Source organism: Poecilia mexicana, unplaced genomic scaffold, assembly GCF_051168715.1.
Source record: "Poecilia mexicana isolate PSO_F unplaced genomic scaffold, ASM5116871v1 scaffold_3, whole genome shotgun sequence".
NCBI lineage: Eukaryota > Metazoa > Chordata > Actinopteri > Cyprinodontiformes > Poeciliidae > Poecilia > Poecilia mexicana.
Window position 1 is genome coordinate 20,251,844 of NW_028263372.1, and position 20,588 is coordinate 20,272,431.

A 20,588-nucleotide genomic window follows, 5' to 3' on the forward strand; every position below is an offset into this window, starting at 1 on the left:
ATGGTGATTATTAAAATACATTTCATTCAAATTTACATTTCTATCACATGACTATTCATTGTCAAGAAGTGAGACCTGAGTTTGAGGTGAGATGAAATTACTCGTCCATGACTCCATACTGCCACAGCAGACTGAATAAATAACTTACCATAGCTGTATTAATTCCATTTACACTTTCAAAAGTTACTTCTTTGAAGAAACAACCCATAAAATAATTGGTACTTTTTCACCATCGTGGTGTGTGAAAACACGGTAGTTCCTTACTGACAATAGCAGGCAAGCAAACGAGGGATTATTCTAGAGGTGTGTGATGCCTTTCCTGCAATGAAGTTCCTCACACTCTATTCCGAGTGAATGCAGGTGACTCGGGGAGCCTGAGCTGATCCCAGAATTCCTCATTATCTGCCCAGCAGGGGGGATCAGGTCCGCTCGCTCCGTCTCGGAGCATGCTTGGCCCGATGAGACGAGCCCCAGAGGAGCACAGCACTGGGCCATCAGGGGCAAGCCAGGTCTGCTCATTATATCTAACTCATCCTTGGCATCTCTGCAAACCAAGTGCCACTTAGTTCCCACAGGAGGGGTCTGAGCTGGACCTCTGATGAGATGGCAGAGCAAACAGTAGAATGATGATAGGAACAGCTTTACATCAAAAGACATGTGGATGGAGGCATAAGATCCAATTGCCAAACTACATATTTGGGTCCTTAACGTATTGAGTCAATTTTAAAGGGAGACTTGAACTGAATGGTTTGATTACTGGTCCTGCAACTTTTTATTAGAAAACATTAGATGTAATATAATGACTATCATAAACTATTGATCTTTCCTAACGTCCCTACCAGAAAGACACTAAGAAAGGGGACTAATGTTAATAAATATGCTGAAGTATTAGCATATTTGTCTACAGATGGCATAAAATCTGGTTTGCTTCTGCTTGACAGTAACTGGTAGATATTTGACAATGATATTTAGCTTGCTGAGTAGAGCAAATACATAACCCAATGAATAAACATACAATTTGAGTGAAGCGTGTTGTGTCACTTATCAACTCTATTTCTAGGATAAATGAATGCAGCCGCGCACAGCAGGTAAATTATGCAAGTGCCACATCTTGGGCCTTTGGCTAGGCGGCGGTGTCGTCCATTTTGAATTACATTTTTTTTTTTTTAAAGCATATTCTGCTAAGTAAACTGCAGCACTAGTGAAGCAGTAAATGCAGATGTAGTGTCTTCCAGTGCTGCCACAATTAGCCTCAGACAAAAGGCGCAGTGCCAGCCAACACTGGTCTCGGCACATTCGAAGCCCTTCAGGTAAACACCACAATAGGCTAAGAAGCAGAAATTAGAAATTGTTTTGTACTGCAACACGGTTGCTATAGTGACTGTTGCTAATTAACTGCACTCTATCCCAGGATAACAAAGGGCTTAAGGGCACTCAGGGCAGCTCTTGTGATGAGCTCTGTGTATGGAACACTATGCCATCCCCAGAGTCTCTAAACTACAAAATACCTGTCTTCTTTTTGCCACCATTTACTTCAGATGCCATGAGAGGTTTTCTTTGGCACTGGGTGTGTTTTAAGGGCTGCAACCGTAGCTTGCATCACGACTGGAAAAATTCTTTGTTGTTTTATGTTAAAGACAGACAAACATATCAAAATTCACTGGAGTCTTCAATGGCATCAAAATCACAATCAAATTAGTCAAAATATTTCCACGAAAGACGGGTAATTATACCCGTCTTTTGCCAAACGGGTATAATTACAAACTGTTGAATTTGACTTTCCAAAAGCAATGAAAAAGTTATTAGTTTATCTCAGTCAGGTAGCCTACAGTATGCAGCAACAGGTGATAAAAGTTTACCTCAAAACAACTCTGCAGAAGTTTTATTTATTCTTATAAATGCAGCCCAATGTTCAACTTCATCTCTTTGGGCACAACATGAAATCAGGGCCATTTTTAGAAAGTGTTACCAAAGGTCTGCTAAATCAAACAAGGAAAAAAAAAGTCAAGCCAAAACAGTCACTCTCAGTGATTTAAGAGAACAAGAAATGTGGAACAAAATGTCCAAACTCATAACAACTCTAATTTCACTGACATTTTTTAAAAAAGGTAATTTAATGGAGCACTCTGATTCAGAACTGTCAGCAGCAGCGCCATCATGTTTTACTGGCTTCTTTACACAATCTAAAGGGCTCAATGACAAATTGTCTACAATTTTGAGCACATACTGGATTCTTTTAACAACGCTCCTCACACAAAACAGATTGTTTTTGTTATAACAGTAGACGGATATCTACTTGATGGAGGTTGGGAATAGGTTATATTTTCTGTTATAAGACTGCTGCAAAAACGCAGTGATGGTTGCAAAGCTGAAATGACAAGCACCCAGTAGTTTGCAACACATTACCACCAAATTTTGATTTACAGAGACAGTGTACAATGGCATCATCAATAACAAAATAAGTGCTCAAAAACATCCCGATTTTTTTTAATCTAGGTATTATTTTTGCCATTTTCATTTTGCGCTTCTGTCTCCTCACCCATCAATGTCTAAAAAAAAAAAAAAACAAACAAACACTGTACTGGAGCCTCTTACAGTCTTCATGCTGTAAGAAAGGGACACAGCCTGAGGCCACTGCTACTGGCGGGACATCTGTAACTAGATCCAGAGCACATCTGGTAGGACAAACCTCCGAACAACGATGCAGATGTCTCCTCAGCAAGAACCACAAATATTAAAAAAGAAAAAGTCTTTCAGCTTGTTTCAAAACACAAATGTTTTCTGAAACAAAAAGAGACACATCTGGCAGGGTATAATTATTATGTATGCAATTTAAATTGGATTATTTAAGTTGACGAGTTGCAATTATGTCAGAAAGGGCATGTGAATATTGTTACATGATTTTTTATTTTTTTTACACTAGTATTAAGCAGAAACATGCCCTCCTTTTAGGATTGTTTATTTGTAACTAGAATAAAATTAACCTGCTTTTATCCACAGCAGAAAGCCGGATTTATGGGCAGCTACACTCTGTTTGGGTTGGAGAAGCTGGAGGAAAGGACAGTGGGGAGGGAGGTGTTGTCTGAGCTTACATCTTTGTAGTGGCCACTGAGAGGTCTCAATGCAACTCGTGAAATTTACATTTTGTTTGGCCGGAGGGGTCGCATGACAGCTGCAAGCTACTGCTCAGCGGGATTTTCTGCTTTCACTTCACACTGACAGGCTGAGAGACAGTCCAACATCACAAAAAGAAATATTCCCTCTTTCCATGACATCACCCAGCCAGGAACGGGGAGGGGGGAGTGGAGGGCGAAGCAAAGAGAGGGGGGTACAGCTGGTGGCAGCTGTGGTACCATCTGCTTCTGGCTAATAGTTCATGTTGCTTTACTCATAAACTTGCACTCATGTGAACCATGTAGTTTGGCTGTATGGTCACCAATGCATCATATTTTACTGAAAAGCACAGCTAAGGATCTAAGAACAATATTTGGAAAATACCAATGTTCACTTTTTGGACACAGATACAGACACTAGGTCTTAAGAGGAACACAAATGTGGCTGAATGTATAGTGTGTGTATAACCTTTCCCTTTCCCATGATCTAGAAACAACCTGAAAAACAAACAAAAACAAACAAAAAAAAAGAAAAATCAAGAAATGTTTTAATTAATTCCTAGGACAAAAATGAGATAAAACCTTTCATAGCGGTAACCAGCAGATTTCATGCCCATCTGATGGAGCCGATTCACTCTTAATGGTAAGCTTATGATGTTTTTGCCTCTAGCTTTCAGATGAAGAAAAGATTGTCATGTTGATATTATCAACCAGATTCCCAAAAAAGGAAAGAAAAGACAGTCCAAAACACAAAGCCCATTTTTCTTAGATTACAGAAAAACAGATGCTCTGAAGCTTAGTCTTAAAGTCACACACATCCGTACTTACCATACATCTTTCCCTCATCTGACAGGATGATCTTCCTGCGACCACATGGAGGATAGATGGCCAGGGCTTCCTGGAAGCTCTGCTCTATGTCAGGACTCCAGACCCCTTCGGCATCGTTGTCCACAGGCTTGTCCGCCGAGTCGCTCATCCGTTCCATGTCCTCGGCAGGGCTCTCGCTGCCGCTCCAGCTGCTCGGATCAATCTTGGCGGTTGGGCTCTCCAAGCTGAAGCCTGGAGCAGACTAGGGAGAGACCTGGAATTCCCAAACCAACACAGAGACCCAGTCATCATTAAACAAAGTACAGCTGAAGAGCTCTGTTTGCAACAGTGCACAGTACTAGTTAGTGTTAGCTTCTGGAAAAATAACAGAAAATCAAGTACGGACAGACAATCACGCTGATTCGACTAGAAGATGGTGATTTCGATTTTTGGGGGATTTTAACATGTACATGCAATAACTATAGAGTAATCATAGATATAGAGTGTGATGATGGGCAGAAATCAAGTAGACCAGCATGCAGCTTTCATTGTATACCAAGGAACTATTTAGAACAGCAAAAGATGCGGTTTTAATATGTTATTAATTATGTAAACTGGTAGATCCTCAAAGTAATCCCATTTTGTGATGAATTAGATTTTCCTCATTTAATATAATATCAAAAATCAACATGTGGTACATTCATGACCTTTGCCTGAAGTTCTACTAAAGGTGTGTGAGATAAGAATTGTATAAGGAGCAGAGAGATGTATATCTCATGAGTTATACAATACATAATGAAAAAGTATGATTTATTCTAAGTGTTTTTTATCATTCCATATTTATTAGAAACTGCAGTATGTTAACTTCAGACATTTTAAAGTTTTAAAGAACACCTTTATGCTTTATTTCTCGATCCCCCCAGCCCCCTTTTTTCTTTTTTGTAAACAACAGTGGCAGAGAACACTATTGATTAAAGTGTGTAAATAAATTCCTAATAAATACATTAAACATTGGAAAAAATGACCAAACACAGATTTCAAGCAACCATTACACCCATCTTATCAAATAATGACTAACATTTGTCTGAAAACAGATTTTTTTTTAGATTTTTCTTGAACTTTTTAAAACATTTGGACATTCAAGTACTTAAAAACCCCTATCTATCTCTTTGCGTTCATGAAACTAAATGCTGCTGTAGTTGCCTTTTGGCAGAGAGGAAGAAACTGGAGCAAGCTCCAGCAGAAAGATGTGTGGCGAGAGGTGAAGAGTATCACAGGCTTCGGGTAGGAGGAGGATCAGATGGATGGAGATCTGGACAGAGTCAATGAGCTGAACACATTCTTCAATGGGTTCAGTTCAGCAACAAGCTCATGATCCTCCTCATCTGCCCCCAGCCAAACAAGCATCCTACCCTGCTGTAGGGCTGGAGCAATACACTAATCTCACAATAAAATACAATACGTTATTCTGCTCACGATACGATATATATCGATATTCAGTAAACGATATGATTCGATACGATTTGATACATTTTTAAGATTTTCTGAAAGATTTTAGAGGGACAGAGTGATTTTGGTGACATTTTGGGACTGTTCTATAGACTTGGATTGAATTAATTGAACTGATGTAATGTAATAAATGTTTTTGTTATACATTTGCTATGCATTTGCTTTGTTTAAATGTTAATTGTGTGGCTTTGTGTTTTTGGTTATGCAGGAAAGGAACCTTTTTTGTCTTATTCACTTATATTAGATAATGTAATTTATTCATTTCATTTCATCAATTAATTGTAACTGGTTGTTTCATTACATGTCGTTTTTAATGTAGATGTGCAACTGGGTAAAAAATGCCGTGTGACAGCTGTCATTTAATTCATGTGGATTTGACATAAAACTCAAAGTAGGATTGTATCGATGTATAAATAATCGTGGATGAAAAGTCAATACTTTGAGGGGAAAAAAAATATTGATAAATATCACAGAATCAATAAAATTACACAGCCCTACCCTCCTTTCACCCACAGCTTTCCCGACACACCTCAAATGTTTTATGTCCACCTCAGCCATAGGTTCTTCTGCTTCTACATTTTGTCTTCAATCCAATCAGGAGATGCTGCTGCTCCCTTTCCCTCCCTCTTCCACTTGTCTGTCAGGTGAAGAGGCAGCTGGAAAGACTAAACTGAAACAAGACTGCAGGCCCAGATGGTGTCAATGCCAGACAGAGTCTTGACAGCCTGTGCAGAGCAGCTCTGTGGGATTCTGCAGCACCTCTTCAACCTCAGTTTGACCCAGGAGAAGGTTCCAGTTTTGTGGAAGACATCCTGCCTTGCTCCGGACCACAGAAAGCTCACCCATTTATCCACAATGACTACAGACATGTTGCCCTGACATCCCATATTATGACGATCCTGCAGAGACTCCTGTTGGCCCACTTGAGTAAGCAAACAGGCACATATCAGGAGCCTCTGCAGTTTTATTGCCATGGAGTTAGAATTAAAGATGCAATCACACACACCTGCTTCAATAAATCCAATGCCATTTTGACAAAGCAGGGAGCACAGTGAGGATCACTGATTTCTCCAGTATATTTAACACAATTCAACCTGATTTGCATTTTCAAAACCTCCAGAAGTCGCAGGTGGAGGCCTCAACAATCACCTGGCACACATACCACACTAAAGAGTCTAAAGAGTCATGTGTTTGGCCAAGTGGTCAGCAGCACAGAAGCACCACAGGGGACTGTACTCTCACCTCAGATTTCCAGCACAAGACGCAGTCCTGACATCTGCAGAAATACTCGGACTCAAGGATCTTAGTAAGTCATTGACTTTTGTCAACTGGCATTATAAACTGAATTTGACTGCATTGTCATATAATTAGGATCAAACTGGGATGTATGCAGAGCAGCCGCCCCGTATAGAGAGGCTGTTAGTCCTCAGTGTATGGTTTAACTGGCCATTTCCACCCATTTCCTGTCTGATCTGCTGCAATTAAAAGGCCACCAGTTCCAGAAAAACATTAAAAAAATTTGAAATGTATGTAGTAAACGGAAATCTGCCTATATACGGTAATTGAAATATCTTAGCCTGATTTGATTACATATTTATCAATGGGGCTTGTTCGTGCTGAGATGAAATTTGCTCTGAATTGTCATGATTTAAATAAACCAGATTCAATCCACCATCATCGTTTTAAAAGCATATAGGAGCCATGCTTTGTGTATTTCATAAACCAGAGTGGGGCCCAGACTTTCACTCTAGAAACCATTGCTTTACACCAGATTGGATTATGTGTGAATAAATAAATGGTACTAACTTTTCAAAAATACAGGCCTTTAGCGTAAATGAAGAAAAATGTCATTTCCTAGAAGGCAAGTTTTTTAAACCTACTCCAGGTAACAAGTTCTTAGGTGTTAATGAATTAATTTACTTCTAATTGACCAATCACTCTCAAGGGATTACTGGCTGCATCATCCACACTTGTTACCCCTGCAATTTCCAAATCAATGCAGCCGTCTTTACTATATTTGTTTCCACTTCATATGGACTGTGCAAACTGAAATGTTATTTAGCCTTCTCATCTATTTTTTCAGCTAAACATACAACATAGAAGATTGCATATTGGGCTGTGAGCTCAGTTAAACATCTGGAGTGCAGAGGCTGAATGATTTAGCTATTAACATCGAGGAAAATCTCACAATGTTATCACAATGTGTTCTGATTTTATCACCATAAATTGTATAATGCATAAGAAAGACTTCATTAAAAATATTACTGCTCTGGCTGTCAACCAGTTACTGCCCTTTAAAAAAAAATACTTCGATTTAGTCCATTTGATATCAATGCACCGATATCAGTTTCAGTTCTTAATCTTCCCTGTTTTCCAGACAACTGCTTCCTCCCAAAGCAAGATCCCACTGAAGCAGTGCAAACTGTCAGGAAGCAGGAATAGTAGCATATGTTTCTTCCAACATGTCAGTGGATGAGGGGGAAGGGGGGATGGGAGCAAGCTGTTGAGGGGGAAAAAAAAACCTCCCAGAGAGCAGAGGGAGCTTTTACTGAATTCCGTTTTTGTGTGGTGTCTGCTGACGCTGCAGAACTAACAAACTGATGAGGGAGGGGAAACATTCCCATTTCAACCACTAAAAGCCAGGGACTTTTTCTAGATCTCTGCCTTTCATCCAAAGAAAAAAAATCATGAACTGAGCTTCTAATCAAATCCAGCTTCCATTTTAGAGCAAAGTCTGAATTTAAAAAAAGTATGTTTGTATGCACTATAGCCTAATATAAAATATCACTTAAGTGCTGAAAGAAACTTTTTGGAAAAAGATTTTCCACCTTAAGTACGGATAAACTAAGTTTCATATCCTATGTCATTGGTAAGATTAATGTATTGTACTGTTATTCTCACATGGAATAGCTTTTCTTTCTATAAATGAAAAAAAGCAGGTAAGGAGAGTCACTTCAGGCTGCCAGTTCACTGAAGAGGTGCAAGAGACATACAGATAAACTCTCATGTTCACCTCAGATTTTTAAATGTTTAAACAGTCTTTGCATATTTGAATTTGAAATACTTGAATACTTCACTTGAATATCTTGAAAAATAGCAATTAGCCTTGTATAGGTAAGGTGGAAACACTGGAACGCATTCCTGAACACGTGAATGGCTTTCTGGGAGCATGTGAAATGAGAGGATTTGGGGGGAATTCAAAGTTAATACAAATGTTTTAACCAAACAAATATTTCTGAAAGAGGTGCAAGGTAAAGGAAAATGGCCAAACCACTGCACTGAGCATGTAGTTTTTGCTTCTCTTTGCTGTAAGTTTACTTTTATGAGTGCAATAAGATCTGTCCTTATTAGCAATACAACTTTTAAATCGCAACTTACTGAAAATAGTTTTAAGTGGATGTAATCGATTCCAGTGTCTCAAATTTATTGTTGAATTTTAACAAATGAAGCCATTTTGAAGTTTTGTTGCCATTGATGTGTGGCTTTTGCCCTTGCAACAATGGAAATGTAACAAGTCAAGTGATTATTTGAAGAAGATGGGTACTGTTTTAGAAACATTTTTTTTAGTATTGAAACTCATCAACTATAACCAGCGGGATATAAGCTGCAGGTTCACTTTGCAGTTCCGGTTGTTCTCCCACTTCTAGGTCAATAGTCTGCTTCTACAAAAGCTAAACACTATAACAGTTCAATGCAGTATCAACAGATAACCACAATCACAACATGACTCTCAGCATGATCAGTCTTAATGGTTTCAGAAGAGTAAAACCAACATTTTTATTGTTTTCAATTAATGAAACATCTATTAATGGTACGGGATTGTATAAAACACATTTCTTACAATAAACTAAGAGCTAAAAAAAAAACTGCATGGACGTAATCAACAACATGTTGCTGGGGTTTGCTGACACTGCGGCTGCTTTGTTTACCTGCAAGGTAATGCTTGTTGATTTGTTGTCCAAACTTAGACACAATATAGGCAAAAATTGCCCACAACATATATTTTTTCTTCTCCATTAACTAAATTTGAAGCATCTGCATCAACAAGATGCTTCTGCAGTGTTAAACACGTGAATAACCTAGCAATTTTCAGTAGGAACGGTCTCTTAGTGCTGCAGAATCTGCAGGCTAATTACGTCTGTCAAAGGAAGGTATGAATGTCACCCATAGAAACACTTGCAGCTTAAAAAATAATTGCATACTTCTGTCTTTGCAGGCTGCACACCATAGAAATGGCCTTATTTGTAAGATGTGGTGGCAAAAGACGGCATGCAATGTGAGAACTGAATGTGGTAGCTAAGCAGAGTAGTAGGTGTGACATGGAATTATAGGAAATTACACTTACTGTGAGATTACATAAACCACTCACCAAGCTGGAATCCAGCTCCTTAAATTAAGAGAAGCCATTTCACCCATCAGACAGATCAGGGTAATGAAATAGCAGATGAGAGGTCTCAAATGTAATTTTCCATGTGGAGTTCTTTTGTGCCGTTATCTCAGAGGGTGCAATAATGATTCTGTGAATGACTTTTGTGCACCCCATAATGGCCCACACAAGCTAAGGCCACAATGTGCAAAACTGTAATTACCGTGTGATTTCAAAACTCGACATTTTTAACATGTTGTAAAGACATATCCTGGCCTCTGCATAATTATGACAGCAATGTCAGATTTATTCCCCTTTCATGAAAGTAACTAACTATGAACATTAACAGTCACAAAGTGCTAAAATTCCACTTTTTATCACTGAAAAAGAAAAAGAAAACAAAACAAATGAATTACCTTGAGAATCGCATGTTTATGGAATGCAACCTTTTACAGTAGATCTTTGAGGACCTTCAGATGCGGTTCAATGGACAAATAAAGTAAAGAGCAAAATTCTCTAAATTCTTACAAAATGAAAGTTGAGGCATCCAACAGCTGTCGAATACCGATTCAAATCACATACAGAAAATATAAAGCAAAAAACATTTTTCAAAGAAGTTTTTGAAAATAAAAAGTGCATATTGCATGATCACAAACAATCCCAATGACGACTCTGCACCAACACCTTCCTCTGTAATAGAGATTCCTTAAAATAGTTTTGCAAATAATGCCCAAAAGTCCAGCAGATGCTAGAAAGCTGACTTATGCCGCCTTTGTTATTGACAACAGCCTGGTGCTTATTTCATGCCTCTTTGAACTGGCAGGCGTAAGTGCCAGGAGTCTGTCTGATATCATCTTTCTCAAACATGAGGCCTGTATCCAACTACCCAGCAACCATCAGGCCACCGCAGGATCAATCTTTGTTTTAGATTGATTTACAGGTTCTGTCAAAGCAGCCCCTCTACCTGTCTCAGTCTAAGGAACGATAACAACAAGATGTAGACAACAGAGAGACACTCGCAGTCCAGCAAACAGGTGCAAGTAAGTCTTTAACGCTGAACAACAGCAGAAAAATTGACTATAAATCTGCAATGACAAAATCTTCCCCTTTGAAGACACATCCCCGCTCTGCCAGTAATATTAGACTATAAAAAAAGGGGGACAATTTACCATTCAAACATAAATGGAATGATAGCTCAGGGGGCATTTGCCTATCAAAAATGTGCAGTGCATTCCAGGCGGCGTGAGTCCATGTCACAGCGGCGTGGAGTGTGAGCGGAACACATAAAGCTCAGGAAATTAAAGCTGTAAATAAAGGTCTGTCAGATAAAGGATCTCCTGACAGTTATGAGAGCAAAGCAGGCCGAGGGCTGGCTGCTGGCTCGTTCAGGCCGCGTGCGGACAAGCACGACAAAAACAAATCATAGTGATGAGCGTGAAGGCCACCATTTGCATTTGTTGCTGCCTTTCTTCTCTTTCTTTCTTTCTGCTTCCACAACCATCATTTATCCCCTCGTATCTTTCTTTTGTTATTATTTTCCGTAAGCCAAGTTGTTGTTTTTATTCCTCCGTACTACAAACTCTTCTGCTGTAAGTCGTGTCATTAAGATTTTTGATTAGCATTTTGAATTTTACTAAATCCAGTTTAAGTACAAACTAATTGTTTATTCTATGGCTGAGACAGGGACACCAGTGGGTGCAATAAAATTTAATGTTCCTCAAGTATTTTCCGAAGGTCATCAGTAGTAATGGAGTAATGAATATAGATGCAGGAATTGATTGGCTAAAGATCGAAATCTGAGAATTTCCTGTTAAAAGATTTTAGTTTTTTTTTGTTTTGTTTTGTTTTTGTTTTTTTTCTAAATTCAGTGAATGTTTTAAAACTAAAGGCTCTACCTATTAGAGTGAGACAAGGCATCTCATATCCTAATGACAATCAATAATAAGACTTTAGAGATTTGTTCCGTTTTCTGCTACTACATTTTTACCTTTAATAAAACTTACTAAACTTAAGTATTTATTATTTGTTACTGTCCCCATTCCCTTAGTATGAGTTGATTTTGCAACATGATCAAACATGTTGGAAAACCTCAGGTTATGTTTGTGTTTATTCCCGTTCGTAAGATTACACATCATTAGGATCCTAATATTTGACTAATCACAGAAGATCAAATGAGAAAGTTCCTGAAAGTTAGTGAAAATACTAAACCAGTGACTGGTTTAGAAAAAGGATGGCAGCAATTAGAGATATTTCAACTTCATTTTCCCAGAAGAAAGCTTCTGCTTAAAATGTGGAAAATTAGTACTCTTAAGACTATATATTTGTCCTAGATGCCATAGGAAAATTATGATGCTGACAATATAAATCTAAGACCCTTGTTGAAATGTTTAAAAGTATTAGCCAATTTGCCAAACCAAACAGAAAAAACAGAAGATTTGGATGTTGGATGGCAGCTCCCAGCTGCAGAGTGCTGGAACAGACCACAAACTAATAAACCAGACAAAGTCATCATATTCTTTTTTAGAAGCCTTCATTCAGCTCTGTCTGTGCCTTTCACTGGACCTCGGACAACTTCGGGGCACAAAAGAACCTCTCTGATCCGTGTTAGCCATGATAACAGAACAGCTGTCACTGATGAAATCTCGCGCAAAAATTTGACCCAAGCAGTGACTAGGAGTACAGCTGTTGTGCGACAAAGATTATTCATAGACAAAAAGCCACAAAAAAAAAAAAAAAAACAGTTTCCATAAATGAAGCAACTGGATGCCTTTTTTTTTTTCCTTTCACTCTGAAGAAGCTGCGCATCGCTGCTGCCTCTCTGGTCAGCACTTAGAAAGGAAGTTGTTGAAGCCCAGATTTCCTGCTTTCATTGCGGCTAAAAGCTAGAAGTGTTTGTAGTGGTTTCAGAAACTGACTCATAAAATGATTCATGGAGTACATATTGTTTTTTTGTGTGTGTGATGAGGAGGAAGCTCAGTTATTTGTCTTTTTAAAAAACTGTAATAACAGAAGGGGAAGCACATATCATTTAAAAGGTTTTGAAACACTAGAGACCAAATGAGGGATCATGGAGCCGAAATTCTCTTGTACACAACAAATGATTAAGGCCACCACATTGTAAACAGTGTAGAGTGGGTTACATTGGGTTGACTTCAAACAATAAGGGTGGATCAGTCATTTGATGATTTATTTAAAGCAACACAAGAAAGTTGGTAAATTTGAGACGCCCATGAACAGTGTAACTAAAAACACCAACAATCGTCTACTTATATACGGCTTTCTATTAGCCGTGCACCAATCGAGGTTTGGTGGGCCAAGAATGATTTCCAATCTTCTTTGAGGTTTGACCTGCCATTTCTAATTTTGGCTGATTTCACTGAAATTAAATTTTAAAAAAAAGGGGACACATACAAATTCATAATCACCCTTCTTTCTTTTATTCTAATTCAACAATTAAAAATAAAAAAAAATTGGTTCCTGTATATATTTGCTTTAAAAATTATTCCCACTCTGAATTTCTCTAACTATGAACGGGAAAATGTTGTTTTGTTTATAATTGTGGGGGAAATTACAGCAATAATAATTATGATTACTTGTGAAAACAGCCAAATCTAATCTGCAGAAGAGGATAGTTTGGAATGTGATTTCTGGTGTGTGAATCTAATATTGTATGCTGTTTATCTGCCGAATTTATTGTATCTGGTGTACTGAATTGGTCTATCTTATAATAGTTATCTAAAGTTATAGTTAGTTTATGATGTTTTATATGTTTGTAGTATTTGTGTGACTGTAGCTCTGACTGTATGCAGAGACACAGGTGTGTGAATTTTTAAATTTTCTTTATTTCAGCTTTAATCATTACCGCAGTGCAAACAGGCAAGTTATGCAGAACGAGTCCTTTCTACATAATGCACTCATTCTAAATGACACGTGTCTGGTTCCTTTTTGCGTCTAGAAAATTGAAAACATCTCTCGTCAAAACAGGAAAATAAATCCTGGCCTTGTCTAGAAAAGCACATAAAGGGCCTATATGAAAGTTTAGTATATTCATTACCTTTTGCAGCTAAAGTTTTAATTGTACCAAGCAGAAGCTGTAAATTTTAAAGGCGTTTTGTGTTTATTAGCCTCCACGTCAAGACAGAACAAAAACAAACAAAACCACATAATTATTTGAACATTGCTTACCAGGTAAACAGCTACAAGATTGGCTACCATTTTGATGACCTCGTCTTTCTTTTGCTGTTACCTAATTAACATTTTTCCCAGATTTTTTTCCTTCGACTTTCTTCTTTGTTTTCCCTCCTTTTTCTGATATGGTTAACTTGCGGAACGCAGCTCCACTAAATCTGTTATGGTGTGTGTTGAGAATGTCCTTTTTTTTTTTTTTTTTTCCCCAGACAGCATTAAGCTTTTCAAATAGACTATTATGTTCTTCGCCTAAAGTTGCTTTTAAAATTTCTTTCAGGATTGTCAAGATAAACAATAGTGATCTGGTTGTTGGAAACTTAAACTTGTTTAATTTAAACAACTATTTCCATCTTAGTATACCTAAATATGACGTTCTACACAGTAAGCACAAAGAGCAAAATGGGTGAGTAGTATTCCAACTCAGGTGGTGGACAGGGTCAAAGTGCATGTAGTAGCTGGCACTCATTTTATGGCAGCATTACTGGAGCAGATTTACTTAGATGACGTCAGTGGCTCTGAGCCAGTTTTTCCTTTTAAGAACCACTCTCCATGGGCCTCAGCAGTCCCTGCTGAAACTATTGAGCAGCAGCGCGTACTCTGAAATTCCCTTTCTAGATCAGGTTTAGCTCAGGGCACACACATTCTGGACGTCTGCAGGAGAGCAGCTCTTCTACCACGACAGGGGGAAACTGATGCATTGATGTGATTCAGCCACCGGCACCCCATCCGATCACACATTTAATAACTGTATCATTATTCAAACTAACACAGACAAGCTCTTTCATGAGAATAATAATATTGAGCATCATTTCAGTTCAAATTTAGACACAGTTTTACATCATAGTTATATAAGGACTAAGTCTGAAGTTACAAATCAAGTTTCTAACGGGCAGAGACTGAAATCCTCCACACAAAAACAAACTATGCTAAAGCTGCAAAAACGGACCAGTAGTGTACAACGTTATGTGCCAAGCAATGACACTGTTCTGTACACTTTTTTTTCCAGCACACCACCTACAAAACACGCAAAATAAAAACTTGAGGTGATTCTGCACCTACCTCTTCCACTGTAGTTTTACTTAAGAAATATAACAAAGTGGAAACTATGCTCACAGATCATTTGCATCCTCACTGCCAGACCACAACACCATTCATTCACATTGATCCATCAGGGGGGTAAGAAGTGAAGAAATTAGCAAAAGCACACGGGCACATAGCTGCAGCCTCTATTCCATCAGAGAGGAGCTTCGAAAGGACGGACTTTTATTCACAGCCAGGCTTCATGCCAGCCACGCAGACACAGACATTTCTAAAAGAAAGATATTCTATGATTATCAGTTTTGTGAGTATTGTAATCTCTAATATACGTTTAGTCATGCAGGTAGTGTTAATCATTTATTAATTGATAAAAGTGCATCAAAAGATCATATGTATGTATATGTTTTAATTTAATAATTGTCTTCTATCAATATTCTATGCAAAGACAACGAGATTTGCAGTCTGTGCACGCTATTAATACCAAGAAGAAAGAAAAAAAACTGAAATAAAACAAAATTGCCAGAGTAAATTACATCTTCGAAAAAAAATGTGCTACAAAATAGTTATCTGATACAACTTCTGACCAAAATGCTGTTCTTAACAAGAGAAAGAAAGAGGTCTCACTTGGCTCCAAGAAGTAACACAATCCACTTTGTGCTTCACAAAAGCGCATTATTCTGTCCACACTTCATCACAGATAGACTACACTGTGCAGCTCTGCCCTCTGACCCGGACGACGCAGCGAGAAGAAAGCCAACCTGAACAATGAGGATAGATGTCCCTCAGCTCGAACCCTTCTCATTCAGAAATGTATCTGGATCTGCCTCCATGGACAATGATCCAACACGAAATTCAAAATATACATATTTTAAGTATACTTTTATTCATGCATATTTGCCTAAATATTCTATTCTATTCTACGTTCTCCTGGTCATGCTTTAAGTGCATTAAAGTAGACCAAAAAATAAGTTTCAGAGTTTTTTGCTCTTTTTTTTTTTTTTTTTTGGGTCTAAGTTTCTGAGTTGAAGTCCACAGCCAATGCAGGCACAATAAGCTGTTCTTGTACAAATGTTATGCAGGCTTCTCTCCAACAGGTCCACCAGTTGTATAATATAAAATAAAACAAAGCCATTGTTTTTTTTTCCCTTCTTCTTGGTAAGCTGATTTACTGTGACATACGGTTACACCTGACAGCAGTCAAGCTGATTTCCAAACACTAATTGCAAGAATTTAGTGTTCTTTATCAGATTTTCTTTTTTAAGTTGCAAAAATCTGACAGGTTCAGAGACACCCCTTGCACTCAGAGCATGTCATTTAATCTTTTGTAACTGTTCCTATTTTTCCATGTAAACATGTTTGTAACCTAAATGAAGTATTTAAAAACAGAGCTGACAGGTGACCAAATAGGTTTGCGTGATTTGATGCATCGTTCTCACCTGAACTAATAATCTATAAAAAACAACTTGATTGAAATGCATCAGGTTATCAGAGCTATGTCAGCAACAAAGGCAGAACAGATAAAGTGTGAAATCCAAAAATATGTAGGAACTCAAAAACTACCTGCCCATATTCAAAATCTTATCTAGTTTTTATGTCTGTATACATCTGCATGATTTATCCACTGATGTGTTACATCTCTTAGACTGTTGCAGAAAATAAACTGAATCCATTTTATTTTAAATCGCATGTTCTTTAGTTTGCTTAGAGTTAGTCTTCCCAGCAAAGTTAAGGGCAAAGGGCATGTGCTAAAAAATTTATGTAAAGCCTTGAAAAGTATTATTCGTCACATCACAACCATATGCTTATGTATTTTGTACAACAAACCAATACACAGTAGCGCATACAGTTGTGGTCAAAAGTTTACATACACTTGTAAAAAACATAATGTTATGGCTGTCTTGAGTTTCCAATAAGTTCTACAACTCTTATTTTTCTGTGATAGAGTGATCGGAACACATACATGTTTGTCACAAAAAACAGTCATAAAATTTGGTTCTTTCATAAATTTTTTATGGGTCTGCTGAAAATGTCACCAAATCTGCTGGGTCAAAAATATACATACAGCAACAAAATTTGTCAATTTTGGTGATGTAGCGAGTTGTGTCAATCAAATTAGCTTCATGTCATGGCCTCTTCACTTCTTGTAAGTGATTCTGATTGACTACAGCTGTTGACTTCTCATGAGCCCATTTAAATAGGGCTCATTTGACCCAGTGATTAGACTCAGCTACAAAAGCTACAATGGGAAAGTCAAAGGAACTCAGTGTGGATCTGAAAAAGCGAATTATTGACTTGAACAAGTCAGGGAAGTCACTTGGAGCCATTTCAAAGCAGCTACAGGTCCCAAGAGCAACTGTGCAGACAATTATACGCAAGTATAAAGTGCATGGAACAGTTGTGTCACTGCCACGATCAGGAAGAAAACGCAAGCTATCACATGCTGCCGAGAGGAGATTGGTCAGGATGGTCAAGAGTCAACCAAGAATCACCAAGAAGCAGGTCTGCAAGGATTTGGAAGCTGATGGAACACAGGTGTCAGTCTCCACAGTCAAGCGTGTTTTACATCGCCATGGACTGAGAGGCTGCCGTGCAAGAAAGAAGCCCTTGCTCCAGAAAAGGCACCTTAAGACTCGGCTGAAGTTTGCTGCTGATCACATGGACAAAGATAAAACCTTCTGGAGGAAAGTTCTCTGGTCAGACGAAACAAAAATTTAGCTGTTTGGCCACAACACCCAGCAATATGTTTGGAGGAGAAAAGGTGAGGCCTTTAATCCCAGGAACACCATGCCTACTGTCAAGCATGGTGGTGGTAGTATTATGCTCTGGGGATGTTTTGCTGGCAGTGGAACTGGTTCTTTGCAGAAAGTAAATGGGATAATGAAGAAGGAGGATTACCTCCAAATTCTGCAGGAAAACTTAAAACCATCAGCCCGAAGGTTGGGTCTTGGGCGCAGTTGGGTGTTCCAACAAGACAATGACCTAAAACACACATCAAAAGTGGTAAAGGAATGGCTAAACCAGGCTAGAATTAAGGTTTTAGAATGGCCTTCCCAAAGTCCTGACTTAAACCCCATTGAGAACATGTGGACAGTGCTAAAGAAACAGGTTCATGCAAGAAAACCATCACATTTAGCTGAACTGCACCAATTCTGTCAAGAAGAGTGGTCAAACATTCGACCTGAAGCTTGCCAGGACCTTGTGGATGGCTACCAAAAGCGCCTAGTTGCCGTGAAAATGGCCAAGGGACATGTAACCAAATACTAATGTTGCTGTATGTATATTTTTGACCCAGCAGATTTGGTGACATTTTCAGCAGACCCATAATAAATTTATGAAAGAACCAAATTTTATGACTGTTTTTTGTGACAAACATGTATGTGTTCCAATCACTCTATCACAGAAAAATAAGAGTTGTAGAACTTATTGGAAACTCAAGACAGCCATAACATTATGTTTTTTACAAGTGTATGTAAACTTTTGACCACAACTGTATAACTGTTCCCCTTCCAGCTGGACAGCGATCCTAAATATATAAATCAAAATCACAATGAAATAGCTTAGATCAAAGCCTATTTGTGTCAGAATGGCCCAGTCAAAGTCCAGACCTAAATACAATTACTAATCTGACAGCTGTTCTCAGATGCTCCCCATCCAATCTCAATGATGTTGAACTGAGGTAAAGAAAGACAGGCAAAATATTCATTCCTAGATTTTCACAGCTGGTGGAGACGTACTGCAAAATACATGCAGCTGTAATGACAGTGAGATGTACACATTATCTATTCAGAAGAGCTTTTTTTTTTTTGAAAAAAATATTGTTTCCTTTCTACTTCAGTTTTGTACAACGTTAACTTGGCCTATCACACAAAACATATTCAGGTTTGTGGCTGTCACCTGGCATAATGTGAAAAAGCTCAAGGAGTAAAATAGCTTTGCAAGACATAATTTTGTATGCATGCATCTGTGTTATAATTTGATAACGCATATGTTTTGTTTTCCTCCAAGATTGTTATTAAGCATTTCCCAAAAGTCTGAGAAAACAATGAGGTACAAAAACTGAAAAATTATAATTGCACCACTGTAATAATACAAAAAAGAGTAGCTAATAAAAGCTGAGCTCTATTAAAAAAGTATTTCTTTATGAAGGAGAAAAGTTGTCCCCAGAGTCCAATGTAAGTGGATGAAATCAGTGTAACGGAGCTGGATTGCAGCTGGACAGGGAGGGGGGCACTCTAGTTTTAGCTGAGCAGGCATTTCCCAAAGCAGAGAAAGGAAAAGGACAACAGTGAAGGAAACCCCAGATTAAAGCGCTATAAACTCCATATAGTCTGGTTTCAGTTCAAATAAGTCGGCACAGGGCGTTTTATAGCTTCAAATAAAAGGAATAGTCGGTTGTAAAAAGGAGGGAGTTGCTGATAAATTTAGTTAAATTTTCTCTCATTAACAACAAACAGGAAAAATCTCGAGAGATCCCATTTTACTACGGTTTCAGAATATTAAAAAAGGGTCACAGAATGTGCAAAGCTGTTAAACTCAGTTGCCCTGTTCAGACGAAGAGGACAGATTTGATATGAAACAATAAGGAGTTTTTTTTTCCCACTGTTCAGTCGGTTTTGTTACTTGCAGTAACAACATGGAGAGCAACACACGGGCGGTTGAGAGATAAATCACAAGCAAGCGTTCAAAAAAAAAAAAACACACACACACACACAGGGACACAAAACAAACAAACAAAAAAAGCGATACTTACACGGGTAAAACTTCGACGGCGATTTTAAAACAGCGCCGTCAGCCGAGCTGAAGCAACAAGTCTCCCCGCCGTGTTTCTTTCTTTCTCCGAGGTGGTCCGAAAATGCTCCCACAACTCCCGGCCGAGCCAACTACGGAGAGAAAAACAGCAACGTTTTCAACCGTCATCTTGTCCCAAAAAAAAAAAAAAAAAAAAGCTTCAATTCCTCTTGTGTATTTATTTTTTATTCGCCCTGAATCCAAAGCGAGTTTTCCCTGCAGCCTGACACGGGTCAAACGCCACCAGAGGCTTTTATAAGGGGCGTAGGATCAGGGCTTCTTTTCAAAAAATGTGAAAAATGTCAAAGATTTTCGCTGCCGTGTCAAAGCCGTGGGCTACAGCAGAGTGTTTAAAGTGAGCACCCTGTTGCAACAGCGGCCATCTATCCCCACCGAGGAAACAAACGACCAAACCTTACTTCACCAGATGGGATATTTCCTAAATACCTAAATAACATAACATTTTAATACATTGTGCAGTCACTCTAAGACACCTAAACTAACCCTCGGGAGCAGAAGTCTACAACCAGTTTGCATACCTGCAACTACAAATGAAACTTACCTCGTTATTGATATCTCATTTACAAATGTCCCTTTCTTTTGCTAATGTGATGTTAGTGGGTATTTTGAATACTATGTCAAGTTATTCTAGTGTTTCTGGGCCAGCCAGGAAAGGTGTAGGTGAATCGCTTCGCGCACTGACAGAGATGCGAAGAATGTTCGGAATGAGAGCAGGAATGAAATGAACGCAGGGAGCGAGTTTACGCCGGGGCGGAGCG

General features: G+C 38.5%; 1 protein-coding gene across 5 annotated transcripts in view; it reads right to left on the bottom strand.

The window, feature by feature from the left end:
* Nucleotides 1-20,339, bottom strand: part of tead1b (TEA domain family member 1b) — a 51,565-nt gene extending 31,226 nt beyond the window's left edge. For 3 of the 5 annotated variants that reach the window (XM_014987588.2, XM_014987587.2, XM_088004291.1), the window contains exons 1-2: nucleotides 19,772-20,338; nucleotides 3,942-4,194 (exon numbers count right to left, since the gene is read on the bottom strand). In XM_014987588.2, coding sequence (XP_014843074.2) covers nucleotides 3,942-4,098 — 157 coding nt within the window. In that variant the 5' untranslated portion in view covers nucleotides 4,099-4,194; nucleotides 19,772-20,338. Of the gene's footprint in view, nucleotides 1-3,941; nucleotides 4,195-19,771 lie in introns of all 5 variants that reach the window. The other 2 variants (XM_014987592.2, XM_088004290.1) reach the window with 2 other exon arrangements.
* Nucleotides 20,340-20,588: the final 249 nt, after the last annotated feature.